The following is a 25,145-nucleotide window of genomic DNA, read 5'->3' as shown; positions in this document are numbered from 1 at the left end:
ATCCTGGAAGGTGAATGGTCAGATACAACTGCTGCTATGATTTGAATGTGGCCCCCCAAGGTTTATACATTGGAAACTTAATGCCCAATGCAACAGTGTGTGAGGTGAGACTTTTAAGTGGCAGCAGAGCCCTCATGAATAGATTAATGTCATTATCATGGAGTGAGCTTACTTGTTATAAAGAAGCTCAGCCTTGTCTTGGGTTCGTTCTCTCTCTCTGTCTCTCTCTCTCTCTCTCTCTCTCTCTCTCTCTCTTCCTTTCCTTCTCTCCCTCTCTGAAACACATATGCACTGTTACCCTTCCACCCTTTGCCATGGGATAATGCAGCAAGAAAGCCCTTGCCAGATGATAGCCCCTTGCCTTGGACCTTCCCAGCTCCAGGACTATAGGAAATAACTTTGTTTTCTGCTAGGCACAGTACCATACATCTGCAATCCCAGCAACTGGGGTGGCTGAGGCAGGAGGACTGCAAGTTCCAGGCCAACCTCAGCAACTTAGCGAGACTCTATCCCCCCCAAAAAAGGAAAAGCTGGGGATGTAGCTCAGAGGTAAAGTAACCCTGAGTTCAACCCCCAGTACCCTCCCTCCAAAACAAAATAAGGAAGAAATAACAAATAACTTTGCTCTGTTGTTCTGTTCTTTATAAATAAACCAGTCTCGAGTATTCTGTCAGCAGCACAAAGTGAACTAAGACTACTGCCTTCCCCCAAGACACAGCGTATATGCCACTTCTATATGGCTGCATGTTCTCTCCAGGTTGTTTTACTTGAATCCACTCCGGCCATTGTGATTACTCATTTGTTTTCTAAGAGCTTGTGCACAGTTTAATAATCTCATAGAAAATTTTGGGAAAAGCATCTAGACATTTGCTGGTTTGAAATTCTAGAATTGATCGGTTTTGCCTTTCTTAATATTTACCTATCTGTAATTGTCTGGCACCTGTCTTATATATATAATTTCTCCAAAAAGACTCAGGGACCTGCCCCTACTTTCCTCTCCCCACCATATCATAATGTTCAACTCAAATAGAAAAGAAAGGAAAAGAAAATGAAAAGTGGCAGTGGTCAAATTCTCATAGACTACTATCAATGAACCCATCCACTCATCAGTCCTCAGTCATTTTCAGGTTTCTGGGTAGAGTGTGCTACACACAGAATTTAAAAGAAATAGAACACAGTGTTCTTAAACCTCAAGATGGGTGTGGGGTGAGAAGAGTGATAGATAACATCAACAGGAAACAACTAGCAAAATGAAACAACTGCATTATAATCTCACATTTACAACCTGCATGCCAAATGCTGAGAGAACTTCCATTCACTTGATCAACAAAATTTTACAACACAAATAGTAAATAATACGAAGCGGGGGAAGCAGTAGTTGGTGTGAACTGGAGTTACCCTAGACATTTTTCACTGGGACAACAAGAGGTTCTATTCCTTCCAATATTTCTGACACCAAATGTATGATGTTCTCTGTACAGTTTCTTCAGTTCTCTAGACACCAACCAGGTATCCAAAAATTCAATTAAATTCTGACACCATCTACCTGAGTTTGCATCAGATCACACAAGTTAAAGGGGCCCAAAGTCCCATAAGACTGCCCCCACATCAGATGATAGTTTCAAGTCCCAGGCTACCTGTTATTCTGGATAAAGGCTATAAATATAAAACTTCCACAAGTTGGATAAATTGATAATAACAGCTCAAAGAACTCAGGAAAACATTTTATTTGTTTTCCAGTTTATCATAAAGGACACATTTCAGGAACTGCAAAATGGAAGAGATGCACACTTGGTGTATATGCACAAATTGCTGTAGATGCAATTAAGGCATGGAAGACTTTACAAGGACATGGAGGTTTACAAGGTCAATTATCTAAGGTAATACAAGGAGCTAATGAACCTTATGCTGAATTTGTAGATAGGCTTACTCAAACAGCTACCAGAGTTTTTGGAAATACAGAACAAGCAATGCCATTACTAAAACATCTGGCTTATGAGCAAGCGAATCGTTTGTGCAGAGATATCATTAGACCATGGAAACATGAAGATTTAAACACATATATTAAATTATGTAGAGACATTAATGAACAAGAGCAAGTCGTGGCAGCTGCAGTAAAACAGGCTTTAGATGCCAGGCCAAGAACATGCTACAATTGTGAACAAACAGGACATTTTAAAAGGAATTGTCCCATTGGAGGAGGGTTTAACAAAACTAGGTATCAAAGGAGTAGAATACCAGGTATTTGCCCACGATGCCGTAGAGGGAGACATTGGGCTAATGAATGCCATTCTCAAACCTGCTGTTCTCCCTGTGGAAACACACAAACAGGCCCCCGACTCCAGACAATCACTGGGTCAGGACCTTGGTTAATCTCTCTGGAATCCAAATCGGCTGCTGTTCTCCCTGTGGAAACACACATACAGACCCCCGACTCCAGACAATTACTGGGTCAGGACCTTTCCATTGTCCTGTTAGAATATCCTTCCAAAGTACCTTGGGCTTATGCACATTTTTTGGACACATATGCCTTTCCACAGCACTAAGTCCTGATGAATCCAAATTTAAAAAGTTTAGAGTAAAAAGGGTTATTTTAAGTTTATCTTTGGGGAATATATACCCCTTCCCAATTCCATCTTTTTGCTTTAATAAGTACATTTTAATAGTTTGATGAGCTCTTTCAACTATGCCTTGTCCCTGTGGATTGTATGGGATTCCTGTTATATGAGTAATGCCAAATGATGAGCAAAATTGTTTAAAAGAGGTAGAAGTATAACCAGGGGCATTATCTGTTTTTAACTGTTTTGGAATGCCCACAGTGGCAAAATTTTGTAAGCAATGAGCTATAACATCTTTAGTTTTTTCTCCAGCATGAAGGGAGCCCATCAAAAATCCAGAAGAAGTATCAACTGTAACATGCAAATATTTTAATTTTCCAAATTCTGGCAAGTGTGTGATGTCCATCTGTCAAGTATGGTTAGGTATCAATCCTCTAGGATTGACTCTAAGATTAACTTGTGGTAAAAAGGTCACACAATTTTGACATTGTTTTATTATTTGTCTATCTTGTTCCTTAGTTATTTTAAAACGCTTTTGTAAAGTATTAGCATTGACATGGAACCTTTTATGAAAATTTATAGCTTCTTCTAGTGTAGAGAAAATATGTATGTAATGTGTAGTTTTATCTGCTAAATCATTGCCCAAACTAAGGGCTCCAGGCAATCCTGTATGTGCCCTGATATGTCCTATAAAGAATGGATCTTTTCTGTCCCAGATTAGACTTTGAATAGTGGAAAGCAAAGAGAAAACAGTAGAGGAAGGGGAAATCCTACCAGCATCTTCAAGGGATACTATAGCATTAACTATATACTGACTATCGGAAAATAAATTAAATACAGAATCTTTAAACATCACAAAAGCTTGTAATACTGCATTAAGCTCTACCTTTTGAGTTGATTGTTTGGGTACTAAAAATGTAAAAGTTTGATCAGGTGTAACTATTGCTGCTGTACCATTATTTGACCCATCAGTGAATATATTTGGAGCATTCATGATAGGTGTTTTTCTTGTCATTTTTGGAAAAATTACAGGATGCGATGACCAAAAAGACAATAAAGGATTAGATGGTAAGTGGTTATCAAATGAAACATTAGATTTGCACATGATTATTGCCCAAGTATTTAACTCATTAGCTAACTCATCAATTTGATCCATAGTATATGGAGTAATAATTTTATTGGGAGAAATTCCAAACACTCCCTTTGCTGCTTTTATTCCTTTGAGTATTAATTGTCCTACAGCCTCAGGATACCTAGTAAGAATAGTGTTAGGAGAATAAGATAAATGTATCCATAATAATGGACCTTCTTGCCAAAATACTCCTGTAGGAATATTTTTTGTTGGTAGTACAATAAATAATAAAGGCAAACTTATATCAATTCTATCCAAATGCATATTTTCCATATATCTTTCAATGATTTTTAATGCCTTTCTTGCTTCAGACCTTAACATTCGGGGTGAATTTGGATCTGATAGACCTTTTAGGATATCAAATAAAGGTCCCAACTCTCCTGTTGGTATACCTAAATAAGGCCTTATTTATGTCTCCTAATAACTTTTGAAAGTCGTTAAGTGATTTGAGTTGATCTACTCGTATTTGAATTTTTGGTGGACGGACCATGGTTGAGGATAATAGAACTCCTAAATAATTAATTGGAAAATTTAATTGTACTTTATCTATTGCTATCTCTAGATTATAATTTTTTAATAAGTTTGTAAGTGTGGCACAACATTCTAGCAATGTGTTTTTAGCTTTGTGTGCTAATAATACATCATCCATATAGTGAAATATTTGTAGTTCAGGATTTTGATTTTGAAGTGGCTGGATTACTTTGTTAACATAAATTTGACACATAGTTGGGCTGTTAGCCATCCCTTGAGGGAGTACTTTCCATTCATATCTCTGATCAGGACCTTCATGATTCAGTGCAGGGATAGGAAATGCAAAATGTGGACTATCCTCAGGATGAATTGGAATTGAAAAAAAAACAATCTTTAATATCTATAACTAAAACATACCAGGTTTTTGGCAAAGCAGACAACTGAGGAATCCCTGACTGAGCAGGTCCCATAATAACCATCTCATTATTAATGGCTCTTAAATCTTGCAATAATCTCCATTTACCAGATTTCTTTTTGATGACAAAAATGGGAGTATTATGGGGAGATACAGAAGGTTGTATATGTCCTTCCGCTAACTGTTGTTTGACCAGGTCATGGGCTGCTTGTATCTTTTCTTTAGTCAGGGGCCACTGAGGCACACTTCCATGCTGTGTCTGGGAACACAATCCTCCCAGCACCTCAATGCGTTCACCAGTCCAGAAATTCTCTGAACCCCAGTGTTTAGGTCAGAAGATTTCATTGCATAGGTATAGTGGATTAAATTATTGGCCATTGGTGACTGAATGCATCTCAAGTCCCTCTCTCCTCCCCAGAGATCAGAAAGTAGAGCTGAAAATCACCCTATGAATCACATGGTTGTTTCCTCTGGCTACAAACCACCATCCTGATGCTATCTCAAGGCTGACCAACAGTCACACATTCAGGTGTGGTTGAAAGGGCTCGTTATTGATAATAAAAGACATTCCTATCACTAAAGACAACAAATATTTATTATGTCATGGACATGAATAATTTTCAAATTGAGGTCCTCATATCCCTAGAGCATAAATGCTTTCCAAAAGGGCTCAAGTTTTAGGGTGACCAATTGTCCTAGTTTTATCTGGAACTATTTTGGTTTTAGCACTAAAAGTCCCAAGTCCCAGGTAACCTTCCAGGTCCCAAGCCCAGGCCTCCAATTCCATATTCTTTCCTTCTTAAAACTAATGTGACTGAAATTTTGCCCAGCTTGCTTTCCCTATCACCCACCCTCTCATAAGTGCCCCTCTCCCATTTTACACAAGCCATGCCATTCCTAATTCTACTATGAGAAATTGCCCTGGATGAGAAAGCTTCAGGGAATACATGCAAAGAGACCATTAGAAATACCCACATCAGCAAAGCCTCCTTTTTGGGCACCATGATCACTGCCTCACTTACATACATATTCCCGTTGAGGGCAAACCTTGGCATTGGAAACCAGGTAGTGTGGTCTTCTCCAGGATAGTCTGAATTCAGATTTACTACAAAGTGGAGAAGAAGTAGTATTAAGAATTTTTATTTAAGTCAGGCATGGTGGTATACACCTGTATTCTCAGCAGTTTGGGAGGCTGAGGCAGGAGGATCACAAGTTCAAAGCCAGCCTCAATAACCTAGCAAGGCACCAAGCAATTCAGTGAGACCCTAAAAAAGGGCTGGGGATATGATTCGGTGCTTAAGTATCCTTGGGTTCGATCCCCAGTACCAAAAAAAAAAAAAAGAATTTTTATTAATGACATTAACCCTTCAATCTTTCAGCAATTTTCACAGATAACATGGTTCTATATCTAGAAAACCACAAGGAATCTATTTTAAAAATCATTCAAACTAATAAGATCAGCAATACAAAATCAATATACAAAAATAAATTATATTTCTACATGCTATCAATAAACAATCCAAAACATGAAATTAAGAAAATGATTTCACTTATAATAATGTAAAAAGAAAATAATAGCTGGACATGGTGGTGCACGCCTGTAATCCCAGCAGCTCGGGAGACTGAGACAGGAGGATTGTGAGTTCAAAGCCAGCCTGAGCAACGGCAAGGTGCTAATTAGCAACTCAGTGAGACCCTATCTCTAATTAAATACAAAATAGGCTGGGGATGTGGCTCAGTGGCCGAGTGCCCTGAGTTCAATCCCTGGTACCTACCCACCCCCCCAAAAATGAAAGAAAATAATAACAACAATAATAGCATACTTATGGGCTGGGGATGTGGCTCAAGTGGTAGCGCGTACACCTAGCGTGCGTGAGGCAGTGGGTTCGATTCTCAGCACCACATAAATGTAAAATAAAGATACTGTGTCCACCTAAAACTAAAGAAATAAACATTTAAAAAATAATAATAATATCATACTTAGAAAAAAATTTAACAAAAGTTCAAGATCTGTACACTGAAAACTATAAAACATCAAAAGAAATTAAAGATGTAAAAAAATGGAAACATCTCATATTCACAAATTAGAATATTTAACATTGTTCTTATAGCAATATTCCCCAAAGAAATATATAGATTCATTGTATAGCTACCAAGATCCTAGCTGGTTTTTGTTAGTTTTTTGTTTCGTGTGTGTGTGTGTGTGTGTGTGTGTGGAAATTGACGTGTTGATTCTTAAATTATTATGGAAATGCAAGGGATCCATAATAGATAAAACAATCTTTAAAAAGAAGAGCAAAGTTAGAAGACTCACATTTCCCAATTTCAAAACCTACCACAAAGCCACAGGAATTAAGACAGTGAAATACTGGCTTAAAGACAGACACAAAGATCGATAGAGCAAGGTTCTGTGACACATGCTTGTAATCCTAGCTATTCTGGAGGTTGAAGCAGAAGGCTCACATTCCAGGCCACATTGGGCAATTCAGCAAGACCCTGTCTCAAAATGAAAATTTAAAAAGGGCCAAGTAACTTAGTGGTAGAGTGCTTGCCTTACATGTTTGAGATCTTGGGTTCAGTGTCCAGTACCACAAATATGATCAGTGAAATTTAATTGAGAGTCCAGAAATAAACCCCTAGATTTAAGCAGAATAATAGCCCCACCACTACCACCCAAAAAGTTCCAAGTTTTTATCCCTAGAACCTGTGAATATATTCGGTTATGTGGGAAGGAAAAATTAAGGTTGCTAATAAACTGACTTATAAGAGCTTATCCTTCTGCTATGCCAGTGGCCCCAGCAACTCGGGAGGTTGAGGCAAGAGTGTCTCAAGTTTGAGGCCAGCCTCAGCATCTTAGCAAGACCCTTTCTCAAAATAAAAATAAAAAGAGCTGGTGATAGCTCAGTGGTAAAGCACCCCTGGATTCAATTCCCAGTACCACACACACATACACACAAAATTATCCCTCATAATCTGGCTTTGCCCATTGTAATTACAAGTGTCCTTAAACGTTGAAGAGAGAGGCAGAAGAGTTTGAGTTAGAGGGAGAGGGAGATGTGACTATAAAAGAACAAACAGAGATATGGTGCTGGCTTTGAAGATGTGAGAGGGGAATCACAAATCAAGGAATGTGGGTGTCTTAGTTCACTTTCTATGGCAATAACAAAATACCTGAATCTGGATACCTCATAGAGATAAGAGGAATATTGAGCTCCCAGCTTTGGAGACTGTAGGTCCAAGATTGGGTGATCCCATCCGTTTCGTGTCTGGTAAGGGGCTCATGGAAGATAAAATCATAATGGTAAAAACACATGCAGAAGAAAATACATGGTAATACAGGAAGCCTACAGAAATTCAGGGGTCAAGCTTAGTCTTTTTACTACAACCTACTCTGGTAAGAACTCACTTACTCCACAAGACCAGTATGAATCCCTTTCCCCCATGACCTAATTACCTTTTTAAGAGGTCCCACCTCTTAAAAGTTTTACCACCTCAATATTGCCAAACTGGGAACCAAGCTTCCAGCACATGAACCTTTGGAGGAAATCCTTTTACGTATTTATTTAAACCATCACAACGGGCAAACTCTAGAAGCCATAGCAGACAAGGAAATGGATTCTCCCTTAGAGCTGCCAGAATGGAATGCAGACCCGCCATTGCAATTTTAGCCCAATGAGACCCATGTTAGACTTCTAATCTACAGAACTGTAAAATGATGAATTTGTTATTTAAGTCACTGAATATCAAGTAAATTGGTACAGGTACACCAAGAAACTAATTTAATAGTCAACTGATATTTGACAAGTATGCCAAGACATTCAATGGGGAGAGAATAATATTTTCAACAAATTGTGTTTGAACAACTGAATATCCACTTGCAAAAGAATGAAGTTGGACCCCTACCTTTCACTATATAAAGCAATTAATACAAATGGGTCATAGACTGTTAAAGAAAAAATTATTCAATGATACTGTTAAAACACAGAAAGGAAGACTTTAATCAGGACCACTGTTACAGGTATAGACACCATTGTAATGAGGACTTGCAGTGGAGAAAGTATTTGGGACTCAACTTCCAATACAGCAAGTGGTGATTTATAGTCAAAGCACAGTGTGGGGTAAGCAGAGGGAAAATTACTAAGAGGAAACATCAGGAATAGGGAATTCTGGCTAAACCATCCTCACAGGATTCTTGATGAAGACAGGCAAGGATGACTAGACATCACCTGGAGTATGATGGAAGGTGAGGAGATATTCAAGTGACCAAATAGTCAGGATGATCAGATATCAAGGAGAGGGGAGAGTCTAGCTAAACTTATTTAGCAAGGTTCTTTGCTAAAGTTGGATTTTATAAGGAAGTGAACAGATGAGACTAGAAGATTCAGAAGCCTGACTAAAATTTGGCCAATCAAAGAATCTTTGTCAAGACCTAAATGTGAGAGCTAAAATTATAAAAAGCTTAGAAAAAAACAAAGCAAATCACTTAACCTTGGGTTAAGTGATGGTTTCTTAGATAAGACCCCAAGGGCAGAACAAAAAACAAAATAGATAAATTAGAGTTCATCAAATTTAAAAACTTTTGTGAGTGGCTGGGTGATTCAGTGGTAGAGTGCTTGCCTAGCATATTTAATTTCTGGGTTTAATTTCAGGTACCACAAAATATAAAAATAATAAACAAAAATTTTTTAAAAATGTTCATCAAATGAGAAAGTAAAAAGATAACCCATTAAGAAAGTAAAAAGGACTCACAGAATTAGAAAAAATAATTGTAAATTGTATATCCTATAAGGGACCTGTATACAGAATATAGAAGAACCTTATAATTCAACAATAGGACCAAAAAAAACCCCTAAAAATAAGCAAAAGATTTGAATATAAATAGCCCAGAAGCACATGAAAAGATAAGATTAGTCATTAGGAAAATGCAAATCAAAACCATAATATGATACCACTTCACACCCACTTGGATTGCTAAAATCAAAAGGACAGGCAATAATGTATGTTGATATTAGATCATTCATACTTTGCTGGTGGGATCAAAAAATATCACAGTCATTTTGGAAGATGGTTAGGTACCTTTCCTCATAATGTTAAATACAGCTTCACCATCTGACTCAGTCATTTTGTTTCTAGTTATAGACTCAAAAAAACAAAAATACCTGTCCACACAAAATTTTTACAAGAATATTTATAGTAGTATTATTTGTGATTGCTAGAGTAGAAACAACAAATATATACAAACAATGTATGATCTATCCATACAAAGAAATATTATTTGACAATAAAAGAAATAAAGTAATTACACATAATACAACATAAACAAACCTTTCAAACATGCTAAATGAAAGAAGCCAGACAGAAAAGTTTGCTTATATAAAATGTCTTGAATATACAAATCCATAGGAACAGAAAGTAGATTTGGGGCTTTCAGGAGCTGAGGACAGTAAGAAATAGTGAGTGACTATTAATGGATATGGGATTTCTTTGGGGGTGGGGAATAAAGATGTTCTAAAATTAGATTGTGACAATGGTTGTAAAATCCTGAGACTATGCTAGAATACACTGAATTGCATGAGTTAAATGGATGGATACTATGTGAATGACATCTAAATAAAGGTGTAAATTAAATATTTTTAAATGATTTTTTAGTTATATGTGTACACAAAATCTTCAAATGAGAAAGTTACATGTGTACACAATATCTTCAAATGTTTGTTTTTATGTAGTGCTGAAAATTGAACCCAGTGCCTCACATGTGCGAAGCAAATGCTCTATCACTGAGCCACAACCCCAGCCCTGAAATGGTTTTTAAAACATAGAATAAGTAGATCCTAGAGGGGGAAAGATATGGAGTATGAGCCACTCCTCAGAAAGCAAAGGAAAATAGCAAGTAGAAGGGAGGGCTCCTCCCAGATAGTCTCTAGGTGGGGAGAACAATTAATCAGATAGCTTCTAGGTGGGGAGAACAATTAACCGAGGAAGTGGCGAAAGGGGTAAAGTATATGGGCAGGGAGGGGTTGCGGGGGTGGAGTGTAAAGGGGAAACTGAGTACACCAAAATATTTTGCCTGCTTAACACTTTTTGTCAGGGGCCAGCCTTTGCATGATCTCTGAGAGAGAAGAGCCCAGAGTTTTGAGGAGAGGATTCTATGATGTCAGCATCTGACCTTTGTGACATAGGCATTTGATACCAGGCAGAACTATCCCTAGGGAATGGGGCCTCTAGCTCCCATTGGGGGCGGCAACGCCGCCCCTTAGACAAAGTCCCAGTCTCCCAGAGGCTTTTACCAGCTGGCCCCAGTGCTGCTGCTGCTGGGCGTGGTAAGCCATCTCAGCCAGGGCCAGGCTGAGCTAAAGGACATCAGCATTAGCAGCGACCAGCGGTCAGGAGAACCAGATTGTCAGGAAACCAGGATGCTTACAGAATCTCTGAGTCAGGATTAGGAGGACAAAACCCTGTAACCAGAAGACCTCTGCCTGGCTGAAGGAGGACTGAGGGCAACATTCAGACAGAATTCTGGGTGAGTTTAAGGTGATAGATGCTGGAGGCAGAGGAAGGTGTATTGCCCTTTCACCATTTGATAACTCCTCTCTCTCCCAGGTCCCCTCTTTGCTGAAGTGTCTTGTGAAACAGCCCAGAGGAATCCTCATTGGTAAGAACTCAAGAGAACCAGAATACACTCCACTCAGTTCCCATCCCCAAAGTCGTCTCCTTCTCCAACTCCCACCCCTCTCTCTCTCTCCTCCCTCATCTTTTCCTCCCAATTTCTTACCTCCCTGGGAGTATTTTGTCAGTTCTTCCATCTCTAAAGGTGACAAAGACTTAGGGTCTTGGTAAGTCCAGCCTGAAGCTTGGCCCCGCAACTTTCTTTCACCAGATGCAGAGCCAGAAATGGACCAATACCCCATATCATGGGCTCTGTCTCCTTCTCTGCAGATCCTATGAGCTGTGTCTTCCTCTGCTCCATCCAGAGAGTCACCGCTGCCCCTCAGTTCCCAAAAGGCAGCTCTGATTTCTCATTCCCATACATCCCTCGTCAATGGCTGACTGCAAAGAAGTGAGAAGCCAAGCTTAAACCTAGGCTCCCCGCTGAGCACCTCGAGACCCGGTGCCAGAGAGCTCAGTGTCTCCTCCTGCTGCCAATGCCCACAGCAACATCAGGCTGGAGCCACACTGCACACAGAAGGCTTCCTTGATTCTCAGCCACAACTAGCCTCAGAGACCCTTGTCCTGATTCTGCTAGGTCTCTGTCCTTGGTCTCGTGGCCCCAGTCCCTGTTGGATTCAAGGCAATGTTGCCTCAAAATAAGGACCGGGTGCTGCTACAGAACGCAGTGCCCCCTGGGCGCCCCCCGCAGGGCCTTTCTCAACTTGTGGACTCCTCTACCCGAAACCTACAGCCTCTCTCTCCCTACCCACCTTTCTCCTCTTCCACACAGTCCTATTTCCCTTTCTCCCCTTCTCCACTGTCCCCTAGTCCTGGCCTCCATTCCTACTCTTCTGAGTCAAATTCTGACTTTGCTCCACACCCCTACTCCTCTCCCCTCCCAAGTTCCCCCACTTTCTTTCACCAGAGCTACGGCACTATTGCCTTTCCACAGTCCTCCTCCCCCTCCAACCAACAGCTCTACCCATCTCCTCCTCTGACCCGCTCCTCCTCTCCTTCCCAGCCACACAACTCTCCCCGCTCCGGTTATCAGACTCCTTCCTGCCAGCAAGACCTACCTAGCTCCACGCTCACTTCCCCCAGCCTACCTTCTCCAGGGGTCCGCTCTAACAAGCAGACATGGCACTGGCCTCAGTACAGGGAAACCAAGTCCCCTGGGGTGGTGGGAGGATGTGTGGCAAGCGAGAAAGACCCTGCAGAGTTCAGGGACCCAGGGGCCCTGGCCCAGGCCCTGGTGGTCCACCTGGGGCACCGCCGCATCGCCCACGACCTTCGGCTTCTGCTTCTGCAGCACCTGTGGCTAGGCAAAACAGGCCAGGCCCCAGTTGTGGAGTATCCCGTATGCCTGGTGTGCCTGCGACTCCGCGGTCCCTCTTGCCCCAAAACCAAGTACAGGACTGGACCCCGGCTGCTTGCATTCCCCCAGCTACTGCCCTGTGCACAGGGCCAGGAATCTGGGCCACTCCGCATAGGCATCGGCTTTGGCCTCCGCCTGCCTCAGGGCCAGGCCAGGGCTTTGCATCTGTTGCCAGAAAAAAGGCGGGAAGAAGTAGGGCTTCAGGGCAAGGCCACTCAGGCTCCTCCGCATCAAGCACCAGTAGCCCAGACCCCAGCAGCTCAGCGGCTCAGAGCCCCAGCGGCTCAGAATCAGGCAAATTCAGTCCCAGGCACACCCTCGCAGGCCGGGAGCCACAGGTCTGCAGGCCTCCCATCTCCAAGATCCACCCGGTGTTCGGGGCCTCCACCTCAGGCACCAAAACAGGCCACCGCTTCCCTGAAGCCCAAGCTGCCTCCTGCCCCAAAGAGGCCTTCCTCTCCAGAGCCTGTTCTCCAAAAGTCACAATCCTAGTTCCAGAACTGCAGAGGCTCCCTGGAGCACCCCCTCAAACCCCCACCCTCCCCACCAGGCCCCAGATCTCGGGGAGCCCCCGAGACACCCTGAAGGGCTGGTTGACTGGAGGTCAGGTCTGTTCTCCTGCCCTGAACCCTGGAAACCCCTTATGGAGTTTGCTGTCTCCTGGCTGAAGAGGACCCAAGGCACCTAAAGCCCCATTCAGCCTTCAGTGTATCCAATAAAGCCTGACCCTGAGAAACTTATATTTGTGTCCTGAGCTCAAAGAAAGGGGTGCCAGTTCCCTACAAGGCCAGGGTAGGAAGCAGGGATGTCAAAAGAAATAGAAGGGCCAAGGACAACGGGTGTCCTATCCCAGGTGGGGAAGGGACCCAAAAGTCCCTAGGTCCTGAGATGCACAAAGGCTAGGTCAGGCCCTTCACACTTTTAATTCAACTCTGAGCTCAAAGAATGGGTGGCTGCAGCTACAGGGGTGCCAGTTCCCTACAAGACTAGGGTAGGAAGCAGGGATGTCAAAAGAAATAGAAGGGCCAAGGACAACGGGTGTCCTATCCCAGGTGGGGAAGGGACCCAAAAGTCCCTAGGTCCTGAGATGCACAAGGGTTCGGTCAGGCCCTTCACACTTTTAATTCAACTCTGTGGAACCAGACACTGGTATCCTCACAGATGAAGTCACCAAGCCCATTCCACTTGGGGCTCTGAGATGAGGATGCAACTGCCCATTTCTCTTGGCCGGGAAGGGCATTCCTAAAGTTCATTCGCAGGGGAGCACAGGGATCCTGACATAGAAGAAAAAACGAAGGCACTCTCAGAAGGGTGGGGTGTCAGGCAAGGAAGACACCTTCCAGGGAACCAAGCTGTCCCCAAGTTTGTTAGGGTACACCTTCACTGCAGAAGTGCAAATGAGAAGCCCAGAGAAAGGGAATCGAAGACTCTGCCAACCATAGGACAAGGTAAGGATGGAGAACAGTTTCCACACATTAGGAGGTAAGTGAATCTGGGATTTGAAGCCAGGTTCGTTTCAAGTCCATGTCGCCTCAAATAAGAGGCAAGAGCCGCAAGCGGTCTCCAGCCAGTGCGCTTGGACTAATCACGTCCTCCCTGGTGTAATAGATAAAAGCTGCATGTATGAGTCGGTGGATCACTCCTCAGGTAAAGAGTCGTAATTCTAGGATTTGTTTATTAAAGGCTTATTGACCCTCGGTAGCCTCTTCCAGGCCCGCCTCCGCTGCTTCCCGCGCCCAGCACAAAGATGGCGGGTCACCGCAAGCGGTGAACCCGATCCGTGTCGGAATTCCGCTGCTGTAGCTCAGCGGCCCGCTAGTGCTGACGCGTACCGACGTTGTGCGCCTGCGCAGAGAAAGCCGCGGGTAGGGCGCCTGCGCAGTGCGCGCCTTCGAGCTAGAGTCAGACCCAAGTGGAGATAGCTGGTGGTGGGTGGTTAGAGTTGTCGCAACCCGGCGGGTGTGAAAGGGATCGGGAGTCCTCCCGCCAGCGACCGATCTAAGTTCAGCAGCGGCCGGGGAAGTAGCCGAAGTCCGGACGCGGCATGTCCTCGGTGCCTCGGGGCTGACAGTGAACGCGCGGCGGGCGGGATGGGCCGGCGCCGGGCTCCAGAGCTTTACCGGGCCCCGTTCCCGTTGTACGCGCTTCAGGTAGACCCCAGCGCGGGCCTGCTCATCGCTGCGGGCGGAGGAGGCGCTGCCAAGACCGGCATAAAGAATGGAGTGGTGAGAGCGCGAGGCCAGTAGGACCGGGTCACACCGCGGGCTGGGGACAATTCCGGGGCCGCAGGGGTGGCCCGCACCCCAGCTTCGGGTCCTGCCCATTTACGGTGGGAAAACCCGGCATACCGGGAACCCCCGTGCGAATTTCAACCGAGAATTTTACTCAGCAGGCGGTTGAGAGACTCGGAAGGAGGAGTAAAAGGTGCACACCCGCCGGGTAGGCAGGAATGCCTAAGCTACACCTTGCGAACGGCTCCAGGGGTGTTATCCGGGCTTTTTCTTGTTGATCTGCCCTGTAGCAGACTCCAGCGCTGCTGTTGGCCCTTAGGCTACCTAGGTTCCCTCTGTGTTTGTGTGTGTGTGTGTGTGTGTGGTGTTAGGGATTGAACCCAAGGTCTTGTGCCTGCGAGGCAAGCACCCTACCAACTGAGCTATATCCCCAGCCCCGGTTCCTTCACTTTTTGGAGTTCCACCCTGTTTGTCTGTAAACTGGAGATAATTATCCCAGCCTGCTTGCTATACAAATTTGGAAGCCCGCCCCCCCCCCCAAAAAAAAAAGATAAACAGCTCGAAAAAACCCTGTGAACTAGAAAGTGCAGTGATCAAAAAGGGTAAGAACTAAGAGAAGTTTGCCTTGCATGTGCTCCGGGCACCCCTGAAATTTGCCCATCCTTGTTCCCTCTCTCATAGCACTTTCTGCAGCTAGAACAAATTAATGGGCGCCTAAGCGCTTCCCTGCTGCACTCCCATGACACGGAGACACGGGCTACCATGAACTTGGCACTGGCGGGTGATATCCTTGCAGCAGGGCAGGATGCCCACTGTCAGCTCCTGCGTTTCCGGGTCCATAAGCAGAAAGACAACAAGGCAGAGAAGGCAGGTGAGGAGCTTTGGAAAAAGGGTTAAATGAATAAGATCACTTTCATCTTTGTCTTTAAAGAAGTGAAACTGCAAATAAGGTCATGTTAGCAGCTAGAAGCTGTAGAAATCCTTGCCATATAGAGAGCAACCAATTCTATTTAATACAGAGGGCTGGATCCTGGCAAGCTGTTTGTGTTGCAGGTTCCAAGGAGCAAGGGCTTCGACAAAGGAAGGGGGCAACCCCAGCAGAAAAGAAATCAGGAGCTGAGACCCATCCTGAGGGGGGAGAGCTCAAGGTTGAGAATTTGCAGGCAGTGCAGACAGACTTCGGCTCTGATCCACTGCAGAAAGTTGTGTGTTTCAACCATGATAACACCTTGCTTGCCACTGGAGGAACAGATGGCTTCGTTCGTGTCTGGAAGGTGTGACTTTGGGGGTTTAGGGAAGATGAATGGTAGTTGCAACAAGACCAAAATTGTAAAAATCTGAATGAGTTCTGGGAAACTTGTGAGTGGCCATTGAAGAAGAGGGGTGAGGATCATAGTGCTCTTGCTATCTGGCCTAATCAGGTTGGTGGCTTGGCTGCAGGTACCCAGCCTGGAGAAAGTTCTGGAGTTCAAAGCCCATGAAGGGGATATTGAAGACCTGGCTTTGGGGCCTGATGGCAAGGTGAGGTGAAGTGTGGGAAGAGGATGCAGAAAGGAGTAAGGAGGTGCTTATACTGTTTGCACAGGAAGTAGATCCCTAACTAGCCATCTCTGGAATCTTTATTCCTAACTAGTTGGTAACTGTGGGCTGGGACCTTAAGGCCTCTGTGTGGCAGAAGGATCAGCTACTGATGCAGCTGCACTGGCAAGAAAATGGACCTACCTTTTCTAACACGCCTTACCGCTACCAGGCCTGCAGGTATGAAGACCCTGACGGTGGCTAAAAGAGGCATAGCCTAGCTATGGTGGGGGAGAGGGAAGACTGGAGGACAGGATGAGAGGAGGAGGAAGTGTGGCCTTGCCAGGTGTTAACATCCAGCATGATTAGGGACAGGAGTGCACAAACCTCTGAAGAAGACGACCCAGGAGCTGAATAGTCCCTTGCTTGGCTCCTAGGTTTGGGCAGGTTCCAGACCAGCCTTCTGGGCTGCGGCTCTTCACAGTGCAGATCCCCCACAAGCGGCTGCGCCAGCCCCCACCTTGCTACCTCACAGCCTGGGATGGTTCTTCCTTCTTGCCTCTTCGTACCAAGCCCTGTGGCAATGAAGTCATCTCCTGCCTCAGTGTCAGGTATGAGACAATGGTGGCTTGGCTGGGCAGAGGGGTCCTGGGGGAGTTTGGGAACAGTCCTGCCTGAGTTCCTGAAGATAATGAGCCTTTTGTTGTTTGTTACAGTGATTCGGGCACCTTCCTAGGCCTGGGTACGGTCACTGGCTCTGTAGCTATCTACATAGCTTTCTCTCTTCAGGTAATGGGTGGACATTGGCATAGCCCTGTGGGAAGACTGTTGGCTACTCTACCCTGAGTGCCAGAAGGGATCTGGCCCATCCATAGGGGAAGCCTGGTGGGGGTGGGCAGAATGTCTCCCAGAGGGAACGCTTCTAACTGGGCTTTCCCTCACTATTTTTCTTCCTATCTTCAGCGCCTCTATTACATGAGGGAGGCCCATGGCATTGTGGTTACAGATGTGGCCTTCCTACCTGAGAAGGGTCGTGGTCCAGAACTTCTCGGGTCCCATGAAACTGCCCTGTTCTCTGTGGCTGTGGACAGTCGTTGCCAGTTGCACCTGTTGCCCTCAAGGCGTGAGTCATTGGGGGTTTGGGTTCCTGTCCCACCTTTAGCTGTAGCAGAAACTCACCCATAGAGAATAGCTGCTTGTTTGCTTTGTTTATAGCCATCCATCTGCCCCCTCCTTAACAGGTTGAAGGTTTTGGTCTTCAGTCTCTGAAGCCCCTTTGCTCATTTCTCTCACCTCCACCCACAGGGAGTGTTCCTGTGTGGCTGCTGCTCCTGTTATGTGTCGGGCTTATTGTTGTGACCATCCTGCTGCTCCAGAGTGCCTTTCCAGGTTTCCTTTAGCCTCTTTAGCCCCTGGGAATCAGGGGCCTGGACACTGCCACCTTCAAGAGCAGAATAGAGGCCTGGACTCCTATTACTCCATTTGGATCCATAGTTGAAGCTGCCTCTGATGAGACTGATGGGCCCTGCTTGCCCTTCTCTGTTAAAGCTTGGTTGTGGCCCTGTGTGATTCTGGGTCCTGGGAGCCCTGGATTCACCACCTGTGGGTCCACCCAAGACACTAATGTCTAAAGCCTGGATCATAAATACTACCTGCCTCCTTCCCTCTGTCTACCAGAGGCTCCAGTGTTGAGCTTGTCCTCCTCCAGGAACATGTGAAGATGCTGAAGACCCTGGAGGTACTGCCGTCCTTCTTAAAGAAACAATCTGTTTCTCCTCCCCTCACAGCCTTCAAATGATAACCCTGGTCTTTATTGAGACAAGGACTGGCCTGGCACCTACTGTTAAGGCAGGAAAGGGCAAAAAGAGGACTCAGGTAGCAACCTCTGAGTTCAGGTGGATAGTGCTAAGCCAACCAGGCTAAACAAGCAGTAAGTTCCTGGATGGTCTACCCCGGCCTTGAAGAAAGGGAAAAATGAACCTCAGCCCAGTAGGCAAGAAGAGTTGATATTTAATAAACAAGGGAAGATTGAACTGAGATCCCAAATGTACTCTTGTCAGCTCTTTATGTCCCCAGAAGGTGGGAGTGCCTTTAGGTCAGTCAGCTCTGCTGGATGCTGGAAGATGGCACTGGCATACTGATGCAAGAGGCGGTTCATGTAGCAGTGCTGCCAAGGCAGCAGCCCTTCCATGAAACCGATGTGGCCACCCCGAGCTGTGATGAGCAGTGCAACCTGGGGAGAGCGCTGGGCAGCCTGTAGGGGTAAGGCTGGGAGGGAGTCAGAAAAGAGGTTAGGGACCTGGTATTTAATGAGAACCCAGTTTTTCCACCTGTACCTCATGGTCCACTTTCTCTGAGGTTAAGGTTTCATGATTCAAGCTACTCACCATGGACTGGGGAGAAGGGGTCATCTGCTGCATTGAGGCAGAGCACAGGGATCTGGATGGCATTGACCTTGGTTCTTGGGCTTGATGCTTGGTAATAGTCATCACAGTCTTTATACCCAAAGGCTATAGATGTGTAGCGCTCATCAAGCTGGCGGATTGTGCGGGCCTATGTGGTAGGGGCAGGAGGGGCTAAGATAACAGAAGAGGAAGACAGTGGTAGAGTAATATTGGGGCTGAGGATGGTTGAAAGATTATACCTGTAGCACAAAGTCTACATCCACCACGTTTTCAATTGTCCTTCTATTTCTGGAAAAGAGTATAATCAGGGTTTATCTTGACTCCTGCTTATGGCCCAAAGCCTTTAGCCTATTGTACTATCTCATACATGAGAAAGCCTAGGTAAGAACTGACCAAGTATTGGGAAAGCCTGGCACATCTGCTGTCCTGCCCTCTCTTCTGCTCCCTCCTATTTGCAAAGACCCTCCCTACCTGTTCACAAACTGGCAGAGCCCAGCAGTGAGGGGCCCATTGAAGAGCAGTGAGTTGAGGGGGGTCTCCAAGGAGTGAGAGGTCTCAAAGGAATCCCAGCATGCAGATAGAGTCAGTCCTGCCACCAATCCCGCAGCCTTCCCAGTTCGTGCCAGGTAGTTCAGCACCAGTATCCTGCAGGATTGGACAAGGGGCCATGAAAGAAGGTTTGCACAAGTGAGTTGGGATGGAGAAAGAAAGGACATGGAGGTGGAAAGAAGGGAAGACTGGGCCTTTGACTTAAGCCCAGGCAACCATTACCCTCCAAAAGAGATGCCCACAGCCAGCAATGGAGCTTGGGGGTAGCGGCGCTTTATGAGGTTCACAACTGTCTCTAGATCTTCAGTATTGCTGGCACAATATGCCCTGTGAGTCTAAGGGCAAATGGGATTATTGGACAGGGAGGGAGGAGACTAGAAGGCAGCAAAATGGAAGGGCTTAGGAGGTGGTGGGGAAAGGGAGGAAGGGTAGGTAGGCAGGATGGTAGGGCCCCAGGGCCAAGTGTCTCAAAAGGGAGCAGATACATAGCCATCATGGGGAAGGAGGGTACTCACCAGCAGTTCTTCCCCACGGCAGCCCCGGTTATTAAATACGACAGCTCTGGGGGCATAAATAGGTACATCAACCAGACCTTCCCCTTTTGATCCCCTCCCCTTTTGATAGTCTTCAAAGAGACCCCTGTTAAGACTCCCTTCCTAAAGCTCTCCATCAGGATTGGACTGACTTCTCCCTATTACAACTTCTCAGGCTCCCCAACTCCTGAACTGTGCCCATCCTTACCTGTAGCCGTCCCTTAAAGCTTGGCTTGCCAGGTGTAAAATGTATGTCTCTTGGCTACTGCCACTGATGCCAGGAAGCAGCAACACAATGGGCTGGGTGGCAGGATCAGAGTAGTGACTGCTGGTGGGCTGCTCTGCCCAGTCTAGCATGAACTGGCCTCCATCTGGAGTTTGGAGGACTTCACTGTGGTTTGGAAGAGATGGGCACACAAAGATACTACTAGGGATTTGATGTACTTCAAAAGTTCATCCCCTGCCTCACCTACATGTCCAAGAGTTTCCCACTAGCATCATTTGAAGGTATGCTTATGTAAAAAATAAGACTGACCAGAATGGGGCATGAGATTGAATATTACCTTGTGGTGTGCAATCAGAGAGCCCTTCCATTTACTCAATCTCACTGTGCCCTCAACACACTGAGGTAAATGGAGCAAAGATTACCTTCCTTTAAAAGAGGTAGATAGGTTTCCCCTAGGGACTCGCAGCTTCATGTCCACCCCATTCTGTCCCTTCTTACCTCTGGTAAGGGACTAGGGGCTGAGACTGTAGGAGGACTCGAAAGATGGTTTGTAGCCGTCCCTCAAAACACCACAGTGTGGGGTAGAAAATTTCCATAGTGATTGGACAGTGTTGCTCCAGGAAGGCCAGAAACTGGGGTCCAGCCACCAGGCGAGGCCTCTGTAATTACATAGCATAATCTTCCTTGATTTTTGCCCCAAGCTTGTGAGGCACCCAGTACCAGGAGGTGAGTAACCCTTCTCCCCAGAGATCAGCCTAGCGGACCCTGCTTTGTCAAGTGACATATCTACCACATCTTAGTCACAAATGGCCATGAACAGTCAGCCAGAATTCCACAGAACCCCAGTCCTGGAGTGTCACCTCTCCCAAATTGACCCTAAACAGAGCTGCTGCAGCTGAGTGCTGACTGCCCCGCTCAGCCTATCCCTGCTCCCAACCCACTTGGGAGACAGCAGGTAATATAAAGCTGATCCCCTGTAGAAAGAGCTGGGGTTGTGAGTAGGGGCTGAAAAAATGTAGCACCATTGGCAGTCTTTTCCTTGCTGTCTTCTTCCTGAGGTGCCCTCTGGCCATAGGCCCCTCTGGATTTTAGTACCTCATCTGCCTATTCCTGTTGTTCCTAATGTCTCTGCTCACCGTTGAAGGGCTTCTTTCTACAGGGCACCTACTATTAGACCTTTCTTTACAGAAAGAACAGTCTTCATGTAAACAAATATTTTTATTCATGCCAGCCAGGACAAAGAGCACAGCAATGGGATAACAGGGGCAGGTGAGATTAGTGAGTACTGACCTAACTTTCGCTTTCCCTGCTTGGTTCAGAATAGGCCTCAAGTGAATGAAGGCCCAGCCACATAGAAAGCTTAAGAAGGAGTATGTGGAACAGGCAAAAGGCCTCAGCCTCAGTAACAGAAATTGCATTTCGGAGGAACTTGCTCGGATTCCTCTTTTTCTTACAATCCACATGCTCAAAAGGGACTGGGCAAATGATAAGATAAACCAGAGAGGTCAAGTTAATAGTGTGACTTTTGGGAGATATGACTTGGACCCTGCTCCTTAAACCCTGGAATAAAAGTAATGACTCACAGGGTGCTAGATGCACTAGTTTAAGCCAACCTTATGAGATAAGATATAAGTGAAGAAGTTATGATTCTCAAAGGTCATCTGGTTTACCCAGTCACATAGCAAACAAGAGGCAAGGCAGAATTAATAATTATGGTATCACAGTAATACTTGTAGGTAAAATCTGGAGTGCTCATTATGTTCTAGGCATTGTGCTTATTAAAGCACTTTACATGATTTTATTTTATGATTGTCATAATGGTTCTTTAAGCTCTATGATCCCTCTCTGTGAAGAGTCTGAAAGTCAAATAACTTGTCAGAAGTCAAACTTGGGGCACTTGACCACTGAGCCACATCCCCAGCCCTGTTTTGTATTTTTATTTAGAGACAGGGTCTCACTGAGTTGCTTAGTGCCTCAATTTTGCTGAGGCTGTCTTTGAACTCTCGGTTCTCCTGCCTCAGCCTCCTGAGCTGCTGGGATTACAGGCATGCTCCTGGATCAAACAACAGCTTTGTGTCAGAGCTGAAGATTCAAATCCAAGATGTTCTGACTCTAGAACTGAGCCATTTAGTCACTGTACTATATTACCTCCTAATTGCCAAGATTTTGAGTTGCTATCAACTTATTAAATCCTCACACAGCTCAGTAGTAGAGAACAAGACCAACAAATTATTTTCCAGGCTTGACTTATGTGAGTTAGCCTCTTGATCTCTAGCAAAATGTTTATTGACTCAATCCTAGTAACATGCCATTGGCTGCTGTGGATAAATCAGTACTAATCCATTACCATGCTGGACAGCCTAAATTCCATGTCCTCAGGCTCTCCAGAATGGTACTTTCCTTGCATCAGTATCTGGAAATCAAGAAAGGGTTTGGAGTATAGAATAAGGACTCTGCTGTGTGGCTGGATGCAAGCAAAGAAAAATGTTTTATTCAGGACAGGTCTGATCTGACCATCTTTCCAAATCTGCTGTGTAAGGTGAGGCTTAACAGTATTGTGAGACTGTGGGATTTTAAACTTTTTATTAAGGAAGGCTTATTATTATTATCCATGGTGAGGATCAAGTCCAGGGCCTCAAGCATGCTAAGAACACACACTCTACCACTGATCTACACATCCAGGCAAACTTATAAGATAGTGTCTTGATATGTTGCTCAGGCTGGTCTGAACTCTTGAGCTAAAGCAATCCTCCTGCCTCAGTCCTAGCCCCAACAGCTGTGACAACAGGTGCAAGAGCCACAGGGCCCAGCTCCTATAGGCCTTTTATTTACATTTGTGTGTGTGGGAGGGTGGGGGGTATTATTGGGGATTGAACCCAAATGAGGCACAAGACCTTTCCCACTGAGCCACATCCCCGATCCTTTTTATTTTTTAATTTGAGTCAGGGTCTCACTAAATTTCTCAGGGCCTCACTAATTTGCTGAGACTGGCCTGGAATTTGTGATTCTCCTGCCTCAGCCTCCTAAGCCACTGGGATTACAGGTGAGCACCACCACACCAGGCTCCTATAGGCCTCTTTTAAGGACTTGAATCAATAGGTTTCTTGTTGAGACTCAGCTAGCTGAAACAGATTTTTAATGAAGATCAAAAGATTTTTCTGTACTTATAAAATTTCAGTAAGAAAATCCCCAAATTGATCAAAATCAGCCTCTTGATACTTTTTCATCACACTATATGTGGAGAACTTAATACAGGGCTGAATGTACATAGACAGTTAAGGTTATCCATCAGGTCTGACAGCCCTCAAAGGAAGGGAGCCTTTATTGAGCTGATGGAGGTGGTCCTGGGATTGCCTACAAACCACAGGCCTGTTTCCATCATTCAGTGCTGCTAATGAGAAAACTGCCAGACCACCTAAAAAGGAAATCGGAGTATGCACGTCTCTTTTGACACTTCAGGATGTCTTTCACCCTGCCTTTCCCCAAATGCCTGTCCACATGGTGCCCAGCCGGATCAGCTGGCATGGGAGAATGCAGAGAATCTAGGGAGGCAAAGAACTGACTCTCCATTAAGTGATAAAAGCAAATTTCACCTGAGGCACGAGACCTAACCATTAAACTCTTCACAAAAGGCTCGAATTCCGGTTGGAAGTGGCTCCCTACACCCGAGTACCCCAAACCCACCGTTCAGAGCGCTGGGCTCGCACCCACCTGGAGCACACACGCCCAATAGTAGCCCAAGTAGAGGGCAACGCCAAGAGCCAAAAACAGAGAGAATGTCTCTGTCCATGTGCCGTTCTGGGAGCTCAGGGAGGAACTCAGCATCTTGGGTAGGGAGCTCCCAACTCCCAAGCTCCCGACCGGCTCCAGATCCTGAACCTTGCCTCTTCCGCTCGCAGTTCGGCGTCTGCCCCGCCCCTTTCACACCATTGGTCGGTCTTCAAAGACCCGCCTCCCGCCTGTGCTGGGAATGGAGCGACGAGAGGCGGTGCCAGGGCGCTGAGTGAGCTGCGTAGCTGCCCTCACTGAGGCAGCACCAATGACTTGCCAATAGCCTCCGGCCCCCTCTTCCTTACCTCCCAAGTCCCCTTCGCGGTTACAAGCGTGCAGCTCAAGGACAAGCAGCCTCTCCCACTGCTGCCATCTTGCGAGCCATCTCTGGCTCCTTCCTCAAACTTCCCCTGCAACAGCAAAATCAAACATCCTAGTCAGAACTCTCCAATTACTCAATCACACTCTGGGCACAGCCATCCTTGTGGGATATTCTGCCCTGCCATGCAGAGTATATTCACAGTGACCTTCATACACAGGGTACAACCACTGTCCAACTGTGACAACCCCAAACTGTTACGCGCTCCGGATTTTGATGCTCAGTGGTGGCAATCCAAATCCCAGGTTAATGTCATTCCTGCAGTGTCACTCTGTTGTCTCATACAATCCCTGCCAATAGTAGTCATACAAAAGATACTTTACTCATCATTCACTCTGTACCAGGCACTGGATATAGATATCCCAAGGATTCTGATCCTGTCTTCATTGGGATAGAGTAATAAGCAACATAGAAGAGCTATGGTTTTCTACCTTGATTGCAGATGAGAATCACTTGGGAGTTGTACAAACTGTCAGTGCCCATATCCCACCTCTAATAGAGTTGATCTGAAGAACATCTCAGGTATCAATGTATATAAACGATTCGAATATGTCCTCAGGGTTGAACCTCTACTATAGGGAGTGATGCTAGAAAAAGGAAGTACTTGCTGCCATAGTGGCACTGAGGAGGGTGCCCAAGTTTCATTGGGAAGGGGACAAAAAAATGAATAGGAGTTACCCAGGCAAGTGGGAGGTGGGAGTGCTAGCTCCGGGATAAGTGAGAGACTTCTTAAGGGAGCCAAAAGATATTTGGTGTAGCTGAGCACAAGGGTGGCCAAGGACCAGGTGGTTAGCAGCTGCAGAAAGAAGTTAGAGTTTATCTTAAAGGCAGAGGAAAGCCATCAAAGGAGTTTAAAAAGGGTTGATTGATGAGATCAGACTTATGTTTTTAAAGAATCCCTTAGGCTACTCGGGTTGGGGAAGAAGGAAAACAA

General features: G+C 45.4%; 3 protein-coding genes across 5 annotated transcripts; 2 read left to right on the top strand and 1 right to left on the bottom strand.

Annotated features, from left to right (window-relative positions):
* The first annotated feature begins 10,637 nt into the window (after nucleotides 1-10,637).
* Prr30 (proline rich 30) lies at nucleotides 10,638-14,355 on the top strand. The gene is made up of 3 exons (XM_046441710.2): nucleotides 10,638-11,096; nucleotides 11,177-11,228; nucleotides 11,513-14,355. Exon 3 carries the CDS (start codon nucleotides 11,868-11,870, stop codon nucleotides 13,089-13,091), a length of 1,224 nt encoding a protein of 407 aa, XP_046297666.1. The 5' UTR covers nucleotides 10,638-11,096; nucleotides 11,177-11,228; nucleotides 11,513-11,867; the 3' UTR covers nucleotides 13,092-14,355.
* Nucleotides 14,356-14,503: 148 nt separating this feature from the next.
* Preb (prolactin regulatory element binding) lies at nucleotides 14,504-18,387 on the top strand. 2 transcript variants are annotated; one of them, XM_046441444.2, is made up of 9 exons: nucleotides 14,507-14,824; nucleotides 15,512-15,701; nucleotides 15,884-16,104; nucleotides 16,271-16,351; nucleotides 16,464-16,588; nucleotides 16,786-16,959; nucleotides 17,065-17,137; nucleotides 17,312-17,471; nucleotides 17,654-18,387. In XM_046441444.2, the coding sequence occupies exons 1-9, from the start codon at nucleotides 14,690-14,692 to the stop codon at nucleotides 17,746-17,748; spliced, it is 1,254 nt and encodes a 417-aa protein (XP_046297400.1). In that variant the 5' UTR covers nucleotides 14,507-14,689; the 3' UTR covers nucleotides 17,749-18,387. The 2 variants fall into 2 exon arrangements, with proteins under 2 accessions (XP_046297401.1, XP_046297400.1); XM_046441445.2 differs by lacking the exon at nucleotides 17,312-17,471 and having other exon boundaries at nucleotides 14,504-14,824; nucleotides 17,654-17,707.
* On the bottom strand, nucleotides 18,339-23,980 carry Abhd1 (abhydrolase domain containing 1). 2 transcript variants are annotated; one of them, XM_046441446.2, is made up of 9 exons: nucleotides 23,773-23,979; nucleotides 20,560-20,720; nucleotides 20,044-20,226; nucleotides 19,818-19,863; nucleotides 19,525-19,637; nucleotides 19,225-19,398; nucleotides 18,993-19,041; nucleotides 18,736-18,901; nucleotides 18,339-18,616 (listed from the first exon to the last, which is right to left on the bottom strand). In XM_046441446.2, exons 1-9 carry the CDS (start codon nucleotides 23,884-23,886, stop codon nucleotides 18,405-18,407), a joined length of 1,218 nt encoding a protein of 405 aa, XP_046297402.1. In that variant the 5' UTR covers nucleotides 23,887-23,979; the 3' UTR covers nucleotides 18,339-18,404. The 2 variants fall into 2 exon arrangements, with proteins under 2 accessions (XP_046297402.1, XP_046297403.1); XM_046441447.2 differs by lacking the exon at nucleotides 20,044-20,226 and having other exon boundaries at nucleotides 23,773-23,980.
* Nucleotides 23,981-25,145: the final 1,165 nt, after the last annotated feature.

Source organism: Marmota monax, unplaced genomic scaffold, assembly GCF_021218885.2.
Source record: "Marmota monax isolate L192 unplaced genomic scaffold, Marmota_monax_Labrador192_F-V1.1 WCK01_AAM20220418_F8-fsc00010, whole genome shotgun sequence".
NCBI classification, from domain to species: domain Eukaryota; kingdom Metazoa; phylum Chordata; class Mammalia; order Rodentia; family Sciuridae; genus Marmota; species Marmota monax.
The sequence above is the reverse complement of the archived record's forward strand: the minus strand, read 5'-3'. Positions and strand labels throughout refer to the sequence as shown.